We start from the raw sequence: 15,326 nt of genomic DNA on the forward strand, positions 1-15,326 counted from the left end.
GTTGAGGTCGGCCGCGGCGGCGAGTGGTGTGGCGGCGGCCTGGGCACATGCCAGGGTGGCCCAGGGTCGACGGGAGGAGGCGATGGGTACGGGTATAATTTTTGCAGCGAATCATTTTATCCTTTTGCGTTGCAGATAAATGATGGAGCGCGGGTTGAACAACAAAAATTACAGGGACTTTTTTATAAAAATGCCACGGTGGGTTTTCCGACGGAAGCAATAGCCTCTTTATTGATAGGTAGGTATAGATTTGTGGATCGACGTTGGACAAGCCTAACCCAACGGTAGAAGACCGACACAGTAATGGATAAGTAGTAAATAGTGCCCGAGCGATCACAGCCGTCGAGCGACGCTAACAGCTGATGGACCGATGACGGCCGTCCGATAGCCGCGAAGCGTTAACCGAAGATGCGACCCCGTTTTACTGAATACGGTGACGGTGACCTGCGTCAGGTCCCTGACAGCAACGCACCGCCGCCGCGAGCTACCAGCAGAAAGCAGCTCGAACGAAAGCGAGCTGCTTGGCCTGCCTGGCCGGCGTGGCGCGGCGGTGCTCGTCAGTCGTTTGCGTCTCCACCATTGCTTGGGATGAACTTGGCGATAAGGAAGGTATAGCAGCACTGCGCAAAAGGCGAGATTCGCTGCCTCCCCGGCCATGCCATGCCGCACCCATCTCGGTGTCCGCCCCCGGTGGGCTTGGAATCTCCCATCCCTTTCGCTCTACACAAGCCCCACTTCCTCCTCCCCCGCGCCAGCCCCCGCGCACACCATCTGTTCGACGTATTGCCGACATGGGGCTCCCTCGCGCCGGCGCCCTGATCTTTGGCCTTCTGTGCGTGCTCCAACTGTCGCATTCGTCATCGGGTAGGAATTGCTCAGCCGGAACTGCTTAAAAGGATGCGGTTGTTCTTGCCGTGTTGGTGGCTGCTTAGGTTGTGCGCTTGCCTTTGCAGACAATGACTTCACCAAGGTCAGGGCGGTGAACCTGGGAGGTTGGCTGGTGGTGGAGGGGTGGATCAAGCCTTCCTTGTTTGATGGCATCCCAAACGGTGACATGCTGGTAGGTCCTCTCTCTTGTTCTCGGACCCCCCATGTTTGTTATATAGTGCTGTGCATTCTGCTTTGCCTTCTCGTGATGTGCTATCGGATTCGCTTCAGGATGGCGTGCAGGTGCAGCTCAAGTCTGTTGCTCTCCAGAAATACGTGAGTGCAGTTGGTGGTGGCGGCGGAAATGTGGCCGTAGACCAGGATGCTGCTTCGACATGGGAGACTTTCAAGGTGAACTGTCAAATGCACTTTGGTGCCTATTTGGGAAGCAGAATGGTTGATTATCTTCCTCTTATCTTGTCTTTTGGGATATCTTGGAGAAAACATCACTAAAATAGATGCATTCGTGATTTTTTTGAGCTCTCCATTTTTCTTCTTTTCTAAAGAATTGAGATGAAAATGCACTACAGAGTAGCATTTTCTTCAACCCGTCAAAGGCGATATTCTGATTCATGAAGTTAATTGGGTTTTTAACTCACCAATGTGACTCGGGAAGACCTGGTTAAATTAGAACTACCACGAAGTGTAAGGACCAGTATAGTACCCGAAGGCCTAAGGGAAAACTGAACTCTTTTTACACAGGTCAGAGAAAAAAAAATGGCGCTTAATAATAGGCAGGTGGCCGAATTGTACCATGTATGTGTGTGTTTCCCAATGGCAGAAGGTACACTTTTAGAAAACTGCACAAGTCTTCTGGAGCTGTCTTCATAGTGTGAAATAAATTTATCTTACCTGAGGAAAAATAAGGGTACTCAAATAAAACAATAATATGTTAGTTTGTTCCTGATTGCATTTGTCTTGCCGTTATTTTCAGCTGTGGAGAGTTTCTGATAGTGAATTTCAGTTCCGGTGCTTCAATGGTCAGTTCTTGACAGCAAGTAATCAAGATGTGATCTCAGCAACTACAGATTCACCAGGAGAGTCCGAAACATTTTATATTGAACGGAATAATACAATGCTTCATATTAAGCTTTCAAGTGGGAGCTATCTGCAGGTATTGATTATGCTGTCGATATGATCTTCAGATGTCAGCAATTATGTCAGCAATTAAGCTTTCTATAGAAATGAAACTAATTAGCTAAAGCTTCAGCATTGCAACCAGGAATGTTGATGTATACTCCATTATTCAGGTCACAAACAACAGTCAGCTTACTTCAAATTATCGTTCCCAACCTGGATGGGGTGATGATATGGCAACATTCCAGATGACAATAGCTGCCAACAATTTGCATGGAGATTACCAGCTTGCTAATGGGTATGGACCTGTGCAGGCAAAATCGGTCTTGACTGTAAGTTTTATAATTTCAGAGCCGTGTCACCTCCTCCCAGTCTGTAGTGCAGATTTTTATCCCATACAAGCATTCATTTGCTATTTTACACAATTTGCAGGAACACCGAAAGAGCTTTGTTACTGGAAATGATTTCTTTCTCCTCTCGCAAAACGGTATAAATGCAGTCAGGATTCCAGTTGGATGGTGGATTGCATATGATCCTGATCCACCCGCTCCATTTATCGGTGGCTCCCTTGAGAACCTTGATAGAGCATTCTACTGGGCACAGTAGGTCTAGCCTCTAAACTATTCTTGATTGTTACTCCCACAAATAAAAATCTTTTAAAGTTTGAGACTGCACCATATGGTGGATCTGATTTTGAGATCAGGGTTTATGGCTTGAAGTGCATCATCGATCTTCATGCGGCTCCTGGATCTCAAAACGGAATGGAGCACAGTGCTAGCAGGGATGGTTCAGTAGGTTGGCCTTCAGAGGTTAACATACAGAAAACTCTTGATGTCATTAAGTTTTTAGCTCGAAGGTAACATTAACTCTTCCACTCTCTCCCCCTCCCGCAAAAAAAATAAAAAAATAAAAATCTTTCACTTTATTTCCTACCCCTGTCCCAAAATAAGTAGTACAAAGTTGAGTCACTTATTTTGGGACGGAGGGAGTAGTTGCGAAGTTTTTGCTTTGTGTGGACGAAATATTTCTTGATGATTCCATTGGTGACATCAGGCCACGGAAGTAAATAAAGTTATCACTAAATTGGAAAAAAGACTCGGTTCTCATTCTCGATCATTCTGTGAAGGATTAATTTCTTTAATCACTCAAAGATATTACAAAAAAGGCGGTGGACAATGAGTAGTGATAGGCATTTGCACATCGTGGCATTGCTCCTTTTTCAACAGTATGTACTCTTGGTCACTAGAATAACAACTAAAAAGGCAACTTCGGAACATATGTTAACAACGTCTGATCTGTTCACTAATGAAGAGACAGGTGAAACTAAAGAGCCATGTTTTGGAATCGCTGACAGTTTTTTCACACGAACAACATGTTTCTATATATCTACCACAATTTTCTCAGTTCTAACAAGACACATTGTGTCTTTATCTGCAGGTATGCAGACGATCCCTCGCTTCTAGGTATTGAGCTTCTGAATGAGCCTTCTGCAGGAACAGTCCCACTAAACACTCTGGTGTCATATTACAAACAAGGCTACAAAATCGTACGAAGTTACTCGGAGACAGCTTATGTTATATTCTGCCAGAGGATAGGGAATGCAGACCCAATGGAGCTTTATCAGGCTGACCTTGGTCCAACTAACACTGTTGTTGACTTGCACTACTACAATCTGTTTGATCCCTATTATGAGAAGCTTAACGCAACAGAGAACATACGGTTCGTTTATGAAAAGAGACTGCCTCAAGTGCGGGCCTTGAACGGCGCAAATGGACCTCTTGTTTTTGTCGGTACGTCCCGCGTACTATTACAACTTATGTAAAAATTCAGACAGGTCATTTGGATTTTGGTCTATCATTTAACTGTAGGTGTTTCTCAGTTTACCCTTCTATGTCATTTCTCAGGAGAGTGGGTGAATGAATGGAATGTGGCAAACGCTTCACAAAATCAATACCGATCTTATGGAAAAGCTCAATTGGAGGTCTTCGGAGAAGCCTCCTTTGGCTGGTCTTATTGGACAGTAAAGTGCAACAGTGTGCACTGGGATTATGAATGGAACGTAAGGAATCGGTATCTTATTATTGGTAAGCAGTTTGTTCTTCAGTTGCCTTCAACTCCAGTCACGTAGGCCCCATTTGATAGCTCAGTTTTTTCTAAGTATTATGAGAATACTACAGTTTGATTTGCTTGAGCTATGGGGGGGGGGGGGGGGGGCGCTGTTCATCCTACCTACTCCCTATACAATAATGAATTAACGACAACTAATATGAAACGGAGGAACTGCTTCATTTGCTTGACAAAAACGCAAGCACATGTGTACAATAAGCCATCGGTTGAATTGGAAGCATCTTCCAAAAAATAAAATTATTTGGCCCAGTTTGGAATGGAAGAACTTAAAATATAGGAATAAGAAAAAACACGGGAATTAAAATCATTTTTAAAAATCCCTTGGAAAAATTTCAAAATTATCACTTGGGTGTCATGCGAGGAAAACAAAGAAAGTGTAGATACAAAGAGAAGAATACATGAGGTAGGACCTCATGTTTGTTTTCCTCCAAAATTTCTACGGAATGGCATGTTTCATAGGAATTTTAAAGGAGTGTAGGATAGCAGTTCCTTTGTTCCAAAATGCATCAAGATTTTTTTTTTCTATAGGAATCCTATCCTTTGAAATTTCTAAGTTTTTTTTTAGACAATTTTGTTGTTGTTGTTGAAGGGTCATAAGTTTTTTCTTTTTTACATGGTTGTAACTACCTAAGATTACCCGATGGGCTGAGCCACTTGCATCCAAGCTAGCAACATAGACGAAGTGAAGCATCTTCTGCTATTGTTATTGACACTCGTGTTGCTTAATGCCGTTATTACTTCCTTTTGTAGTTTGATTCAATACATTTTCCATGTCACGTGAAGTGTTTAACATCATATATCTTTTCTTCTGTATAGGGGGGTCGCCATTGGAAAGAGCAAATTACATTATTCTTGTGGCAGGATGTCTTGTGCATCTTTTGTTATTGACGTTGATACGATAAATACACGGCCAAAAAATAGTACACATGTGAAAGGAAGATTTATTGTAGTGTCAAATACGACTCCACATGTCAAAGACCCAATCCAAGGGGTCATTAAACCATGTCAATCGAGTGATATATATTGCTCTAATGAGAAACAGCATGTTTAGTGCATAATTAATATTATACATAATATGACGTGCAACGAATATCCTATCCAACATCTTGCACAACACGATTACTAGTGCACTGTTAAGGAGCGCCTTGACAACAATCTAGTATTGATGCGTCAAAACCAACTCCGCACATCCTTTGTGATAATCACCTTCCCAATAAAAAGGACAGCTCGTAAATTATTTCGTGCGACTTATGTGTTCCACAGGAACCAGTAATCCTCCTTTCCGAGGCTCCAAAATTGTGAATGCTCATGGCCAAAAAAGAACCTTGACCAGGTACTACTGCCCTATTCAGTTTCTGATATAACCGCTGCTTGATACCACCACACAGGTTCGAAGCCTTAACTCAAAGTCTTGCTCAGCATCAGATAAATCAGCATGACAAAGCCAAGCCCGATCATGAAATTTTGGTTCTTCATATTTTCAACAATAAGCTCCGACCTGTAAGTATCAACCAGTAGATAGCTGCTCGTAAAGCCTGTTTGAAATTTCATCTTTATTACTACCATATGATGCAAGCAATAAAACAGAACGATGAATGTTGTGCGGCAGATGAAACTTTGCTTGCACACCAGGCCTACCAGGCTACAACGATCAGAATAAGGTAGAGTCAGCACACCAATCAGTGCATGAACATTAGCTAAGCTTGCAGTTTTCATTTATGTCATATACCTCCCATGATGGTCAAAGATAATCAAAATACATGGTGAGGCAATTGATTACCAGTTTCCTTTTGCAAAAAAACTCTCTTCTTTCGTGGCTTCCTCTGCTGCAAAGTCTTCCAACAGTGCACGCTGACGTTCGTTAACGTTCCTGCAGATTAAAAGTTGATAATCGTAAATCTAACGAAAGAGGGTGCCATGACGTATACTATAGCATAAAAATAGTACACAGAAGAAGCCAAGGATTAAGGGTAAGGCCCTTTGAATGCACCAAACTGAAAAATTAGGCCTTAGCGTAAACTAAACAGAAAAGCAAGAGCAAGTAAAGCCCTGGAGTGATTGAAAGTGCACTAAGCAGAAACCAAATTGAAGCATGAAGTGCTGATGAATGCTGTGTCTCGTCACTATTGTAGCTCAATAACCAGTGGTCTGCCTATTGGAAGATAAAAGCTACTTCATCCGTCACTTATTTCCTAACGGAGGGAGTACAAATTAGAAGAGCGCTGGATTAATACTATCATGAGAACTTCAATCATCCCTTTCAAACATTGTTTACTGAAAGCCAGTAACTGAACCTCTCTAGTATTTCTACTTCCACCTAGGGCAGAGTTCAAGTTCTAATTAACCTTCATTTTCTTTAGTTTCTGTGCCGGACAGATTTTTTCAAGAAAACGCAAAAGACTCTTTGTGTTTCATTTCATTGAAAAGATGGGACTCCAAAGAGGCTGGTGATACATGGGCCGTGCGCCCGGTCAGTGGACATCCCAGGATGTGGGCAGAACAACCCACAGGCCTTGTGCCCCAGCGAGTGCCCAACACTTGGCCTCATCTCTGATCTTATCCACTAATGCGTCGATCGAGGGTCGCGCGTTGTCGAAGGTGCAGGTGTGCCGACCAGATCACCAAAAGCATTACGGAAATGTGAACAATCTACTCACACTAGTCACACTGACATTTTCACTTTAAGTGTTCATATCCTGCCTGTCACAAAACCTAATACTCCCTCCCATTCATATTACCTGTCTTCGATTTGTCTAGATACGGGTGTATGTAGACAAGTTTTATCTAGACAAATCGAAGACAAGTAATATAGATCGGAGGGAGTACCATTAATGGTACGAAAAGTTGATACTAGGTTAGGCTCAGTAATGCCATGGCTCTCACTAAGTACTAGTCCTGAAGAATATCTATTGCATCCATGCTTTGCTTCAAATAATGGAAGCCGAATGCATTAGCAAAGCCATTCTCGTGGAATGCAAGTTGAAAGGGAATCGAATATAACCATTTTAACCTCATGGACAAATACATGGGCAAATACAACACTGTACGAAACAGTGCAATGGGTAATGTCTGTAAAAAGGCCATCAAGGAAAATACAAGCAACTTACAATGGAAAATGTATTTTGAAACGGACATGTTGGTCTCCGAAATATCCTGCCCGGTTTGGCAATTCCAATCCTGATAACATTACTATCATTAGAACTCGACCAGAAGCAAACTGCCGACTTAAATTTGTTTATTTCCATAACCTACCTTTCCCCCTTAAAATGACAACTTGCCCTGGTTGAACTCCTCTGGGTATCTGAAAAATAAATAACAGATGTCAGGTAAACTAACAAATAGAGGAGGGGGGGGGGGGGGGGGATTGTCTAAACTTAAAAGCGTCTGGGTACATGCTTCTCAAAAGAAATATCTAGCCATACCAGACCCAGATGTTCTAACTAGAAAAGGTCCACTCTAGAAGCATTAAAATAGCAACAGGGAGGTTAACTGCCTAATTAAGCTATGAAAAATACAAGATATTATGAGATAACAGAAGTTTGAAGTGCTTTTGACATCTTCTCAGAAGGAATACATGTATGTCTTTTTCCCACCAAGTATTGTTACCTTAATTTCTGTTTTACCATCTAAAGTGGGTACTTCAATTTTTCCACCAAGCATTGCCTACATAAGAAAGGTAAATGATCAGCAAAAACCCAACACCAAGGCACCAATTAACAACAGAAATTCAAATGACCACATACACCAACAAATGCACATTAATACAAGACACATTAAAACTTTGACAGGTAATAGTCATGAACTAATGATAGTAATGTCTCCCAATTCCTAAACCTAACAAACTATCATTTCTTATTCCCGCACCTCTCTAGGTTCACCTGTGCAGCATTTCTCAAAGGCCCAAAAAAAATATCATGAATTGTTTTGCTGAACAGACTAAATTTGTCCTGAATTAGAAATTGGAATAAATTATAAGAACCAAGCTTGGCATAAGCTATAAGCTACAGATGGAAATAAAGCCGCATGACATAGAAGTAGGAAAGCAGTTCCTGACAAATAGGGTAATTCTTCAAAAGCTTGGCCTACAAAGGAGCAAAATAGTAGTACAGTAGAACAAAAGTGTTCCTGAAAGATATTTGCTACTACCTGTGTGAAGCTTATCTTTTTGTCCACATGTACATCAGCACCATCTCGAACAAACACTGGATCACTTGCTACCTACGATATACATGGTTCATGGAAGAATTAGAAGCTAGATTGCTTGATATAAAAGAGCTGGTAGAGCACCATCTCGAACAAACACTGGATCACTTGCTACCAATTACTGTTAGTTGTGACTTGTGAGAACGAAACCACACCTTTATAGAGAGGCAGGCCAAGTTCAGTAGCATCAGACATGCATAAAGATGAGGAATCCCACAATGCAACAGAAATTCATTATACTGGTCACAAATGCCTCAGCATTCATATGATTGGATAAACTATAAGCAGTTGGAGCTTATGGAGATACCTTTTCTTTGATAAAGGACATTTTCATTCAATCGATATATCAAGATGATACAACAGCCAACACACCCAATATGACCAAAAGAAAATATCGTTTTACAGCAAAATATATAATGCAAGCCTAAGATGGGGTAGATCACTGATATTAAGTAAAAGCCCTAGCGCTGCACTGTCACGTGCTTAGGTTCAGCCTCACATGACATGCACATTGCAGCACCAGGCACACCTAGCAATATTAGCATTGAAGACAGATAACTAGCGAGATATCAACCGGTGCTATCTGTGGTCCCCCAAGAGAAACCCTGAAAAGTGGTTCGATTGAAATGCTGAAATTCCACTCCCTACACAGCTACACCAACTGACCTACTGTTCATCTCAGCCAAGACATACTTTCTGATATTACAGTTCAATGGGAAAATATTATGTCTTAATGTCTTTAAATAAACAAAGGTAGCATAACTACAGTTCACAAATTCAATTAATTAAAAACCGATATGGTTCCAAATTGGTCAGAATGTCAGATGTCACAGAACAATTTCACACGAAAACATATTTGCTTCTAGAACCTTTTTTTTTATCATTCCAGATTAGCACTTTCAGTACTAAGTAATTAATTATATATGAACGATTAACTAAAATGCAGAAACATGTGAAGTTGTGAACCACTGAACCTCAGTATTACAGAACAAATAAGTGGATTTACGAAATAAAGAATTAAAAGCATGACAGTATTCTCACTTGAAGCTTAATGTATAGACTTCCAGGTATGGCTCCATGTCCACCGCTATTTCCAGCCTCCCGTACGTGAATTGTATCACCAGAATCAACTCCTACGAAAACAAATCTTTGGTAAAGTCAAGAGAAAAACAACATTCACAGTGAAATTAAGTGAAAGAGAACATGCAGTGGCTGCAAACAGCTACGAAGCAGTATCCTTCTTACTGACGAAAAATAAAACCTAGGAACTAGGACAGCTACCAGCCTACGTAAGTTAACATGTTTGACGATTCACGTGTCTCATGAATAAGCCTGTATGCGCAAAGAAATGTACGAACTAACTATGCAAGTCAAGTTTCAGGAAGAACTAATGTGTGGGCAACATATTACATACATGAGCGTACTATAGTGATGCACTGGGATTTTTGTCATGCAATGTCTATTAAACATGGTAGAAATATCAAGAATATAGCATGTGATGGGTCTGCCTCCAAAGGATATAACTCCAGAATGGTCTAAAATTATAACATTTTGGCAATTGTATTAGAATGTAAGACAGGCTCTAGCGCAAGTAACTCAAAAATAATCCAAAGGCATTTCTGTGAAAAAAGCTGACTGGCGGAACACAATTGAACTATTGAAGCTTAGCTGCACAGCACCTGCTGGAATGATCACGTTTGCATATTTCATACCATCTACCACCCCTGCACCTCTGCATGTTAGGCAGTGATCCTGTGAAAATCGTCATGTGTGAGATAGATTTAAAAAATCTGACAAACTTTACATGTTACTCAATACCTTAATCACTTTGCCGAAGCCTCTGCAAGTAGTACAAATGGATGTGAACGGATACATACTAACCTGCACAAACCACCGGTGCAGAGCTTACAAACAATACCCTTCATTGATATTCGCAACAACAACAAAAAGCATGAAAACAAATACTTACTTTTCCTGCACCTTTACAAGAAGGGCAAACATATTTTCTTGCATTGGCCGGGTATCCTCTCCCGTCTACATTTGAAAGTATATGAGGAGTTTTTCTCACAAAAGAAAAACAAGATAAGCATGGGATAAAGCAGGACAATAACTATAGTACTACACAAGAGTAAGATTGCAGCATTAAGTCAAGCATTTATTGCCATTTTAATATTATGTGATTGTAATGTAACATCAAGCAAGTTATCACCAACATTAGCATTATATGTCCAATATATGTCCAATAAAAAGATATACCGGCATGTGGTTTATATCACACCCACAGTAATAATATATGTTATTTTCCACACTAGGAAATGGTTTGAAATTGATTACTGCTGAAAATTGAAGTATTAATTTGCATACCTCCGCAATAGTGTTCAGACGGGAGAACAGAAAACACAAATACAGACCTACCTATATTGCAGACGATTTAACCTATCAGCTATTCATTTAGAATGTGTGGATGAATTCAGAGATAACTGACATCTAGACATATTTTGGAAAGAGAGATGAAACCATGATACCAGTGGATGATGATGTTACCTAGTTTATATCATGTGACATCGAACTGAATGCGAACGAGGACAACCTAATGGAATTTGACCTTCATCGATTAAGCTAAAGGAAAAACTAAATGAATTACAGTAGCTCAATAATATGTGCCTACAACAGACTACCAGATACAAAATCCAGAGAGAAACAAATAAGTTCAGGAAAATGTCAAAAATATAATATAAGAAACTTCACATCTAAGTCTGCTGGCAAATTTATTTCCGCATAAATGTCTAGATGTCTACAAATCGAACAAGTGATGGCGACACTGATGACTTTCCGATTAGAATAGGGCTACACCAAGGGTCAGCTTTGAGCCCTTATCTTTTTGATTTGGTGATGGATGAGGTCACAAGGGATATACAAGGAGATATCCCATGGTGTATGCTCTTTGCGGATGATGTGGTGCTAGTCGATGATAGCCGAACGGGGGTTAATAGAAAGTTAGAGTTATGGAGGCAGACTCTAGAATCGAAAGGTTTTAGGCTTAGTAGAACTAAAACTGAATACATGAGGTGCAGTTTTAGTGCTACTAGGCACAAGGATGGAGAGGTTAGCCTTGGTGGGCAGGTGGTACCGGAGAGAGACACGTTTCGATATTTGGGGTCCATGTTGCAGAAGGATGGCGATATCGATGAAGACGTGGGCCACCGAATCAAGGCTGGGTGGATGAAGTGGCGCCAAGCTTCTGGCGTACTCTGTGACAAGAGAGTGCCACAAAAGCTAAAAGGCAGGTTTTATAGGACAGCTATCCGACCTGCGATGTTGTATGGCGCGGAGTGTTGGCCAACCAGGAGACGACATATCCAACAGTTAGGTGTAGCAGAGATGCGCATGTTGAGATGGATATGTGGCCACACAAGGAAGGATCGGGTACGGAATGACGATATACGAGAGAGACTTGGGGTAGCACCGATTGAAGAGAAGCTGGTCCAGCATCGTCTCAGATGGTTTGGACATATTCAACGGAGGCCATCGGAAGTGCCGGTGCATAGCGGACGGATAAAGCGTACTGAGAATGTTAAGAGGGGTCGTGGTAGACCAAACTTGACATGGGAGGAGTCCGTTAAGAGAGACCTGAAGGTTTGGAATATCGACAAAGACTTAGCCATGGACAGGGGTGCGTAGAAGTTAGCTATCCACGTTCCAGAGCCATGACTTGGCTTCGAGGTCTTATGGGTTTCAACTCTAGCCTGCCCCAACTTGTTTGGGACTGAAAGGCTTGGTTGTTGTTGTTGTTGTTGTCTAGATGTCTACAAAATTACTTCAAGCGATAGGTGTAATATAAATAAGAATAACAATATGTCTAAATGTGTACTAACCACATGAGTAGCAAAGATTCTTTGCACTAAAGGGAACTTGCTTCGTACATCCTTTAGCAGCTTCACTAAAAGACAGATTCAGCTCGATCTACTTAAGTCAAGAGATAAAATTAGTTCATGACTAAAGGTGTTGTTACTTAGACATGCAAGACGAAGAATTTGAAGAATGAACCTCAATGTCACTGGCATGTACGTCTACATCATGCTGGAAAACCTGAAAACAAAGAGAATTAATGGTACTCCCATGTGAAATGTTGAAGTAAAAATAAAAGCGAAGAGTATGAATTACCTCTGAGAATACTTTGTAAAATTGATTAGAAAAAGGACCATCATTTTGTCTGTAGAATTCTGCAAAAGGGTCATTGTTCTGTTTTTTGAATCCTGAAAATGGATCTTGATAGGATCCATCAAACTCTCCCCTACCCCCTGTGGAATTTGCATCTGACCCTCTAGAAAATAGCTGCAGTGTTACAGCACAACATAAACTTAATGTGTACAGGATCTCAGACTTCAAAATGTAGATTCAAAGAGCTCGAGAAGTAATGAACTGGGCCATTTACTTTCAATAGTAGATAATAGAAATTGGAATGTTGCTATTCCATAAATAAAATATAAAACTACCACTAAAGAAATCATGAAAGAGAGAGGATAAAGTGCTAACAGCAGGTTCCAACTTATTACCATATCATATTGCTGTCTCTTTGAAGGATCCCGAAGAGTCTAGAGACCAACAAAACAAACATATGGCACTGTTAATTTATGCATAATAATCAACATCAAAGCTTAAGACATGGTCATAACTTACTTGCCTCGTATGCGTCTCTTACTTCCTGAAACGTCCTTTTCGCAGCAGTATTTCCTCTATTTGTGTCTGGATGGTACTTCTTTGCAAGCTACAGAAAAAATGTTTTGAGCTTTAGAATAAGAAAACTGTACATATTTCAACCTAGTAGCCATATCGTGGGAATGCCTCTTAAAGTATAATTTTACTTCCAAAATATGGATCAATCTACTTAACAATGATTAAAAGATCAATTGTCTCCATTTAATCCATCAATGTAACGCTAACTACCAACTTTACTGTTCACTAAATCTAGTTCATCTTATCTGAATCCCAGATTGGTCTATATATTTGTATAAAAGGACAGACCCAGTGCATAGAAGCTCCCACACAAGGTGGGGTCTGGGGAGGGATTATAGGAACCTAGTCTACCCCTGCTACAGTGCAATGCAGAGAGGCTGGTTCGAACCCAGGACCTCTTGGCACAAGTGGGGAGTACTTCACCACTGCTCCAGGACTATATATTTGTATAAGAGCAAAAATGGTTTAAGATTGCTGCATAGATTGCTGGCATTATCAACAGAATATAATCCAGAACGATTCATAATAATACTTCACACAAATAGGTGCAAACCCAAGAAAGACTGTCATTTGTTCGAAGTTAGCAGCATCACACATGACTGAATGATAGAAAGTGGATGAGACTACCGCTTGATAAATGGATAGACATGGCCATGTTAAACAAATAGTGAGCGAGCCTAGTCAGGCTTCAAGATTTGCTGAACTGGGATGAGTGAGATACTCACAGATTGAAAAGCCTTCTTTATGTCATCTTGCGAGGCATCTTTAGTCACACCAAGAATCTTGTAATAGTCCTTCTCCATCGAATAACGTTGACCTTAAAGTTGCACACAAAAAAGATTATTGGTGTATGCATTCGCCACAATATAAGGATAATAACAGGATATTACCATATTAAGTCCAATTCATGCAAGAACAGAAAAACAACCTGTAGAATGAAAGAACCTGCTCCGTATAGATGATGTAAACGCTGATCGACCAAAGCACCTATCAGCAACATAGGTGCCACTAGAGCTGCAAGCTGTGCGCATTCTCCACGAAAACCAAATAGCACAAGGAGATGGGTAAGAATCAAATAAAATAAATAAGATCAGCAGCAGCAATAATACAAGTTAATATTGGAAATGATAAAAGTAGCTAGTATATGTATGTGCTATTAAAATTTGCTTCCAAGCACTACACATATGAGCAATTTGTTTGGTGTCTTTAGCATATCAGATTTGCCTCGTGCTATTATCCGAACTTACAAGTGGCGGCAGTTTACACGCGGACCGAATTAACACGAAATCAGACAAGACAGAAGGACATTACGTGTGGACGGCCGAATCCATGCGCTCCTCTGCGCAGACGCCTGCAGGAAGAAATCGGAAACCGGAATGAAGTGAACAATAGCAACTCTGCACAACCCCTCGACCAAAATCAGGGAAATGGGAAAGGCGGCAAAGGAACGCGAGCCGGCATTACCTCGCCGGAACGGAGCGCGAGGGACCTCGACGCGAGCCGGAGCCACCCGAACCGGCCCATCCACCGATCGGCGGCGGCCCCTTTCGCGAGAGCGGCGGCAGAGGAGGGGGGCGAGGGTTTGGAGGGGAAGCCGTGCGACAGGGCTATGGGAGAGGGGGCCTGAGCCAGTGCCCGCCGGCAAACGTGGGCGGTGGGGAGGGCGAGAGCTTCTACTCACGGGCCGCTGAGAGAGAGGCGGGGCGGCGCTGGGAGGAGGGAGGGGGGGGGGGGGGCGTGGGCGGCGGCGACGGCTTGGGCGAGTGATTCGACCCTCTCTCCAAGCAACGGAGCCGGGACCCACGGCAAGGAGTGGCCCCGCGAGTTCGACGGGCTCGGCCACAAGGCCCAATATGCGGAGTTCGAATTCTGCCGCGAATATGGTTAGATCTTCGGTTTCTCACAAGGAAATTCAGTTCTCCAAAAAATGAGGACCGAACGGTCTTTTCAAAAACTACCGAAAAAGTCTTTCGTCTCGTTTTATAAACTAGTAAACATGCACGTGCAACGCACGTATCACGTGCGTATAATCTATAATAAAACATTATTTAATCTTATTTATCAGTTCTTTGTCATGTCATTTAAACGTGTCTCATGCACATGATGGGAGTGCGCGTGTAACACGATCCGAAAACATGTCTTCACATATAATTCACAATCACATAAATGTACTATCATTAGTTACAAAAATATTAAAAAACAACTAAGAAACAATATCTACTATTTGTTCTTTGATGATTATTCCTTTTGTTTTT

General features: G+C 41.6%; 2 protein-coding genes across 5 annotated transcripts; one reads left to right on the forward strand and one right to left on the reverse strand.

Annotated features, from left to right (window-relative positions):
* Positions 1-471: 471 nt before the first annotated feature.
* LOC123407365 (probable glucan 1,3-beta-glucosidase A) lies at positions 472-5,185 on the forward strand. Of its 2 annotated transcripts, XM_045100477.1 has the most exons (10): positions 472-864; positions 954-1,060; positions 1,159-1,278; positions 1,862-2,041; positions 2,178-2,336; positions 2,437-2,606; positions 2,708-2,860; positions 3,442-3,794; positions 3,909-4,088; positions 4,948-5,185. In XM_045100477.1, the coding sequence occupies exons 1-10, from the start codon at positions 792-794 to the stop codon at positions 5,031-5,033; spliced, it is 1,581 nt and encodes a 526-aa protein (XP_044956412.1). In that variant the 5' UTR covers positions 472-791; the 3' UTR covers positions 5,034-5,185. The 2 variants fall into 2 exon arrangements, with proteins under 2 accessions (XP_044956412.1, XP_044956413.1); XM_045100478.1 differs by lacking the exons at positions 472-864; positions 954-1,060 and adding an exon at positions 1,630-1,711 and having other exon boundaries at positions 1,167-1,278.
* LOC123407367 (chaperone protein dnaJ 1, mitochondrial) lies at positions 5,127-14,890 on the reverse strand. 3 transcript variants are annotated; one of them, XM_045100479.1, is made up of 19 exons: positions 14,536-14,890; positions 14,383-14,422; positions 14,000-14,092; positions 13,797-13,888; positions 13,019-13,102; positions 12,891-12,929; positions 12,499-12,669; positions 12,382-12,423; positions 12,210-12,297; positions 10,304-10,368; positions 10,153-10,215; positions 10,014-10,086; positions 9,376-9,467; positions 8,278-8,349; positions 7,738-7,794; positions 7,384-7,432; positions 7,239-7,308; positions 5,912-6,001; positions 5,127-5,629 (listed from the first exon to the last, which is right to left on the reverse strand). In XM_045100479.1, the coding sequence occupies exons 1-19, from the start codon at positions 14,593-14,595 to the stop codon at positions 5,530-5,532; spliced, it is 1,440 nt and encodes a 479-aa protein (XP_044956414.1). In that variant the 5' UTR covers positions 14,596-14,890; the 3' UTR covers positions 5,127-5,529. The 3 variants fall into 3 exon arrangements, with proteins under 3 accessions (XP_044956414.1, XP_044956415.1, XP_044956416.1); XM_045100480.1 differs by having other exon boundaries at positions 5,127-5,666; positions 14,536-14,793; XM_045100481.1 differs by lacking the exon at positions 5,127-5,629 and adding an exon at positions 5,670-5,773 and having other exon boundaries at positions 5,861-6,001; positions 14,536-14,793.
* Between the last annotated feature and the right edge of the window lie 436 nt (positions 14,891-15,326).

Source organism: Hordeum vulgare, chromosome 7H (assembly GCF_904849725.1).
Source record: "Hordeum vulgare subsp. vulgare chromosome 7H, MorexV3_pseudomolecules_assembly, whole genome shotgun sequence".
NCBI classification, from domain to species: domain Eukaryota; kingdom Viridiplantae; phylum Streptophyta; class Magnoliopsida; order Poales; family Poaceae; genus Hordeum; species Hordeum vulgare.

Bases quoted from the DNA above. Each gene is read 5' to 3' on its own strand.
- LOC123407365 (XM_045100477.1), top strand. From the start codon at position 792: ATGGGGCTCCCTCGCGCCGGCGCCCTGATCTTTGGCCTTCTGTGCGTG. The intron at 865-953 runs GTAGGAATTGCT...TTGCCTTTGCAG, and splicing joins ACTGTCGCATTCGTCATCGG to ACAATGACTTCACCAAGGTC. The intron at 2,607-2,707 runs GTAGGTCTAGCC...TTTTGAGATCAG, and splicing joins AGAGCATTCTACTGGGCACA to GGTTTATGGCTTGAAGTGCA.
- LOC123407367 (XM_045100479.1), bottom strand. From the start codon at position 14,595: ATGGGCCGGTTCGGGTGGCTCCGGCTCGCGTCGAGGTCCCTCGCGCTC. The intron at 12,298-12,381 runs GTTCATTCTTCA...TGACTTAAGTAG, and splicing joins TACATGCCAGTGACATTGAG to ATCGAGCTGAATCTGTCTTT. The intron at 7,433-7,737 runs GTAACAATACTT...TTTATTTTTCAG, and splicing joins ATGGTAAAACAGAAATTAAG to ATACCCAGAGGAGTTCAACC.